The sequence below is a fragment of the Magallana gigas genome, chromosome 8 (assembly GCF_963853765.1).
Source record: "Magallana gigas chromosome 8, xbMagGiga1.1, whole genome shotgun sequence".
Lineage (NCBI taxonomy): Eukaryota > Metazoa > Mollusca > Bivalvia > Ostreida > Ostreidae > Magallana > Magallana gigas.
Window position 1 is genome coordinate 42,541,928 of NC_088860.1, and position 6,381 is coordinate 42,548,308.

The window sequence follows — 6,381 nt, forward strand, 5'->3', positions numbered from 1 at the left end:
AATAGTTATGAAAATCGTACGTCTACAATGTTAACGTCTGTTTAACGAAATATTAAACTATGAGAATCAGAGACCTCTTAGAGATTATACAAAAAGAAGTGAAGACAAGTTGAACACAAAGGGTGGAGGATGCCTATATGTATCATAGTAATTTTTTTTAGTCAATGATAAATAATTGTGTTTATACAGCTGATGACAAATACAAATGTACAATCCTATCTAGCTATAATATCAAACTGTATACATTTATTTTGAGGTAAGTAACATCAGATCAATCAAAAAGTGACAAATTGTGTGTTTTAACTGTGTGTTGTTGGGTGTTTTACTTGTTACTGTATTACATGCATGGGTGAATAGTATGTTCCTTTTTGGAGTTTATTAAATTTGCGATCATAGTTTATCTCTGTCTGCAGCATTTGTTGAATATTTCTGAATATTTGAGCTAGTAGGTGTATTTTGTACTTTTCGGGGGAAGTTAAATCAATGAAATGATTGGGCAAAACCTGCAATTAATGTTTTTTCATTAATTAATTCAGTGCGAACTGAATACATTTTTTCAACTATCCTTTCAGGCTGAAGGTAATAAAAGAAACATAGACTGAACGTAAAAAAAATTCTCAATTATAAAAAGATAATTTTAGCAATTTTTTTTAAAAAACGCCAAAAAGTTTGTGCCTGCTTTGGATCTGCCAAGCCTTTCCACTGTTCATCAATATTGTTTTCGGAACACAATGTTCGCATAGGAACATATGAATTTGCCAGGTCCTGTATGTACGATGGTGACGTTTCTTGAAGCGTCTTACCAGAGTCACAAATAACCTATACCTGATTTGAAATTCCACTGGTAGCCAACAAAAAGGCAAAGCCTCCGGAGTTATATGATCATGCTTATTTCCTTGTTATATTACTGACCGCTGTATTTTGAATTCTCTGCAGTCTTGACAGGGACTCGAACTTAACCCATCCAGCAATGCATTTCCGTAAACAAGTCTAGAGGTAACGAGTGAACACACTAAGGATACGGTTGTTACCGTTTGTCGCAGTATGCAGACAATATCTGACTTTAACTGTTTGTTTTGATGCTAGTTGGATAGAATTATCAATTGATAGTAGAGGGAGGACCAGTGAAAGTTAACCGGAGTCTCAAGGCCTGAGTAAACATCAAGATTGCACGAGGCACTGCTTGAAAAAACAGCTTTACAAAGTAAGTAAAGGTATTGTAAATTTAATATTTACATTTACTTTAATTAGATTTACTGTTTTAAGTCAAAGTTGGTAAAGATCATATTTACATCAACTTTACTTGACCTTAAATGTGATGTAATGTCCCACATTGAATTAACTTTACTGAAATCAAATTTTAAGATTTAAGCAACTTTAATTTGTTCTTAAATAATAGATTTAGTACATTAAATTCAATATTTAAAAAACCTTAAATATCAACTTTAATTGCAGTAAAGTCAATTTTTGCACTATGTAAACTAGAAATTTTACAAAATTAAATCAATGTAAATATCCTTAAACATCATTTTTAATTGCAGTAAATATAATGTTTACAAATTGTAAATTCCAAACTTAAATATGAAGTTTACTTCCTTTTTTTTAGTTTAAAGTTATTTGAATCTAATAAATTCATAACCATGGATTTAAAAAATGAAAAAGAGAAAATAAAAAAGGGTGCAAAAAATGTTTATTAATGAAAATATTTCCTTTTGATAAATGCTATTTAGATAAAAACACATTACATTTTCATAATTTACATATATATATTGTGTTACACAAAGAGTACATGCAATCTTCACCAATCATTAATTACAAAAAGGTTTACAGTTTTCAATTTATACAAAAATCCAGGAGAACTCCTCCTCTATGTCCGGCCTTTGCTGCTCCTTAATGGAACCCCTGGTTCTTTTCTGGAGGAGCCTCCTGCTTCTAGACGGACATACTTCCAAATATTTTTTGTCCAAATTTTCTTTCACTGTCCTCCAAGTATCACTCTCCCATGAATATGGGTGTGATATGAAGCCCTCGTCAGCCTCTTCATCACTCGACATTAGGTTATGTGCTGACTTGGACTTCAATAGCTGTGTCACCATTTTTTTCTTTTCCACTCCCCAGTTTTTCTTTTCAGCTGCCTGGAGTCGACGTCGTACTTTCTACAATATGAATTATGATATCAATACACAACAGTAAAATAAAACATACTTCATCATCTTGTACCATGGAAGGACCAAAAAACTGACCATATTTGAAATAAAAAACTTAAGTAATTTTTACTCATAATAGTTACATGTATGACGATTGACTGCAGAGAGGCTGCTTCTTTTAAGTGTTGAAAACTGTGGTGTTGCATTTCAAGATTGAGGATGATCAGATTATTAAGTTCTTGAAGATTTGATGTCTGTTATTTTTTTTGTTACGTATCTTAATTAAAATAAATTAAAAAAATAAAATCTCAATGACCATTATTGGAAGTTGCAAAGTTCTTTATTACGTCTCTAAAAATGGGTTTTAAAATACTTGCCTCTTTCTTTCTCTCATAGGTGGCTTGCCTCTGCTTGTGCAAAGCATCCTTGTTCTTGGATTTTCTATTGGCAGCCTCCTTTTTCGATGTAAAATATCTCTTCACAGCAGCTGCAAGAGAAATATAGTTCTTTTTCAAAAACAGTTTTCAGTGGTTACAATTGTTGGGAGATGCAGACAAAAAAATAAAATACTAGAGTTACCTTTAATGAATACAATGTAGTACGCAAACAAAAGGGGTTATTAATGTTGCAAAATTGGACAAAAAACAATAGATTTTAAAATTAAAATGAAAATATTAATGACAGTTTACCTTCTAAAACCTCATTTGCTACATCAGGAGCAACCCCCTTTACGCTTTTCTTGATATAATCAGTCAATTCACAATTCTCCTCGTCATAGAATCTACAAAACAGCATTTAAATCATATTTCATTGAAGAAAGTAAAGTAATAATAAATGCTTGTGTGCTTGTAAATATTAAGTTTCCATTCAATTTTCAAATATTAATAAAATTCATTTAATTGGCATAGAACTATAATAATATCAATACCATGATTCTCAGGTCTACCCCTAGGTATCAATTTTTTTTAATGTTTTAGGAATTATAATCAAAATTACAAGTTTTCAAAGTAACAAAGATAGTTCTGCATTGATCCGCTTATTATGGGCCAATGAAAGAATATAAACTAAACATCTCCCATTTTTTCCACTAAAGTTTTATTAGTTATTATTCACCATCTGAACTTTATAACAAGTAAATTTGTGATAATTTGTTTTTGACTTACCTCTTCTGGTAGTCCCATTTCAAATCCATGTCCTCACCATTGGCAAAGTATTCCTTAACAGCTATCTACAAGACATAAGCACATAAACTGAATAAGGAAAAATATTATCCCTCTGTGTAAATTTTTATAATTTTCTATGTAAAATTTTGACAATAAACATGTTTATACTTTAAATATACTTTAAATACCATCTCCAATATTATGCAGTTGTCTATGCATTTGTGTGTTAATATTTATAACTTGACAGAGTACAAATAAACAGCCATAAAGTTCATAACATTTTACAGCTTAGACACTATATAGAGTATCAACCCGATTCAAATACTACCCCTCCCCCTATCAAAAAAAAAAATTGTGAAAATGAAGGCTATTTAACTTATAACTCTAATCTTCACAATAAGAAAATAAATTTCTTATATTGCATACAACATACATGTTAACTCTACCGATTTTCGACCCAATTTCCCGCCTACCGCTTTTAATTGAAAATCTACCGATTTTTCAAAAATTCAATTTTGCCTCGCTTGGGTAGCCATTTTGGAAGCCATTCTAGCTATAAAATCTCGCTAGTTCTTTAGATATCGCGTGACTTGAGTCAGGAACATTCAGACGTTTTTTACATAGCAATAATAATGTGGGTTTCAAGCATGCGTTTGACAATGAGTGGTGAACTTTTCTCATTGATTACATTAGTTACAAAAATGTCATCGACATCACCGCCCCGAAAAAGAAAAAGATATTATTCAAAGTTTAACACTGACTGGCTGAAGGTATTTGACTTTCTTCATAGATCAAAAAAAAAAAGGGGGAACAGTAGGCGTTTTGTACGTTTTGTCATAACCGATTTCTCAACTTAGATTTCCCAAACTTTGTTCTATCATAACAGTGGCCATGACTATTCCCAACTCAAATGCAGAATGTGAAAGGGTGTTTTCTCATTTAAAAAAATACAGACAAGTTTCAGATCTGAACTATCAAATGACACTTTTTCTTCAATTTTGGCCACAAAGTTAAATAATAACAAAAGTTGTTTTGAATCAATTCCAGAAAAGACCACTCTAAGAAAAGAAAAGCTAGCTACAAAATCCTACACCAATGAACACAAATAAATCTTTCTTTGCATGTGATATTAGTGTTATTGTTTCATTTATTGCATTCCTGCATATTCCTTATTGTAGCCATTAGCTTCACATGAAAATTGTGTTTGAACTTACATTACACATTTGTTTTATTTTTAATGAAATAAAATATGGAGCATTTAAGCATACTTGTAATTATAGTTTCATTTCGATACAATGAATACTTGGGATTATTTCAGAAAAGGAAATGTTTTTTCCCAATTGTGATGACATAAATTACAATTTAAGGTCCATGTGCTGTTAAAAACTCAAAAATGTTCCTCTGTATATGACACATTGCGTCATAATGATCAGCGTTCAGTTGCATGTATCCTAGGTAGTCTTTATTTTCAAAGTAAGGAAATGCTTTAAATCAAATTTGGTTTGTTGGAAGTGTGATGGAGCTTTAAGCAAAGGAACAATTGATATTACCGATACAAAAGCTGTTGATTAGAAAGATATTTGAAGATTTGATTAAAGTTTTAGGGATAAAAATATCATAAACAAAACCATCTCATTTATTCAGACACAAGACAGCACCATGTTATCAGTGTATAATGTATATGTACAATAGCAAAAATTGATAATTATACACAAATCTCATGAGTTTGAAGGCCAAATTTAAATGTTCTAGTTTCATAATTGTAAATGCTATAGCATTGATTTCATGTCAAAAGGTATTATCTTATAAAGCCATTTAAATCATATTTAATGGCATTAAAGATGAGGTTTTATCACATAAAAGTTGAAAGGTCATATTTAAGCACCTTTCCGTTAAAGTAAAGGTAATTTTTGATGCATTCAAAAAGGAAATCATAAAATACAATTGTACTTTATTATATTTAATTACATTAAAGGTAAAACTTTATGACATTAAGTGAAAGGTTATATTTAATTGTATTTAAGTGTCTGTAAAGGTAATCTTTGCACCTTTACTTTTTGTAAAGTTAATACAAAGGTGACCTTGCATATTGGTACACCTTTAATGAAATTTACTTCGGAAGTAAAGTTTTGTAAAGCTGTTTTTTCAAGCAGTGAGGTTCACTGGCTAACACACAGATATCTACGTTTCTGTTCTCAATAATGTATTTACAAGATGAATAGAGAGCTTCTCAATTGCCATTGAATGGAATACTTTGTATTTATGTGAAACTAGAGTAACGCACAACCTTTGATTCTTTAATATAACTATTTCCCATGACAACCAGGAGGTCACTAAAGGAGGTACTAAAGACACCGAGAGGTCTCCACTCCTGTAGTCTGATCACTGTCTGTATCTGTGTATTCTTCGCCATGTTCCCAGTTCTATCTTTGTAATCAGTATAAACTATATAGCTTAATTCCCACCCCTTACCACTGTTGTATCTAATGAAGTGCTCCCTGAATTGGTTTGAATTGACTTCATTAGTTCCCCACGAAGGTTGTAGAGTTTCATCCTGTTGTCGATACCACGTGTCCATATATCAGTATCATGTACATGTAGTCATGTGACACCGTATAGTTTTATACTATGTATCTATAGTTTAATGACCTGTGGTGTATCGGTCTGTTTGTCAGTAACCAGTCTATGGTAAGGGACTTAACTTCCGGGATGATCTGTGTGGATTTACGGATGCCTTATGTTTGGTAAGGACACTTTGAGTTTAGAGGGCAATCGTTTTTATTCAGCATTCCTGGATTTATACTCGGGCATCTTAGGAGTTCAGTAACGTCTTCAGTTCAGCAGTTTTCTAGGTGATTTTAGAAATCGTGCGTGTGATTTCGTCTTCTCGTTTTTTTAAAAAAATATATTCGATTTCAGGTTTGAAATATTGGTGTCTATTCTCTGTGTCAATTGCTGTTGTCAATATCTGGAAGTTTTAACTCATATCAGCTTTCTGGACTGGGATGTTGGATGCAATCTCTTTGTATTTAAGATAAATGAATTTCTCTAATTCTTGCAAATCTTTTTGC

General features: G+C 31.6%; 1 protein-coding gene across 1 annotated transcript; it reads right to left on the reverse strand.

The window, feature by feature from the left end:
• Positions 1-1,656: 1,656 nt before the first annotated feature.
• Positions 1,657-3,996, reverse strand: LOC117687520 (uncharacterized). The gene is made up of 5 exons (XM_066069430.1): positions 3,744-3,996; positions 3,311-3,375; positions 2,837-2,928; positions 2,525-2,634; positions 1,657-2,156 (listed from the first exon to the last, which is right to left on the reverse strand). Exons 2-5 carry the CDS (start codon positions 3,337-3,339, stop codon positions 1,839-1,841), a joined length of 549 nt encoding a protein of 182 aa, XP_065925502.1. The 5' UTR covers positions 3,340-3,375; positions 3,744-3,996; the 3' UTR covers positions 1,657-1,838.
• Positions 3,997-6,381: the final 2,385 nt, after the last annotated feature.

Coding starts and splice junctions, on each gene's coding strand:
- LOC117687520 (XM_066069430.1), bottom strand. CDS start 3,339: ATGGATTTGAAATGGGACTACCAGAAGAG. Junction 2,635..2,836: donor AGCAAATGAGGTTTTAGAAG/GTAAACTGTCAT, acceptor TTTCTCTTGCAG/CTGCTGTGAAGAGATATTTT. Junction 2,157..2,524: donor CCTATGAGAGAAAGAAAGAG/GCAAGTATTTTA, acceptor TTCATATTGTAG/AAAGTACGACGTCGACTCCA.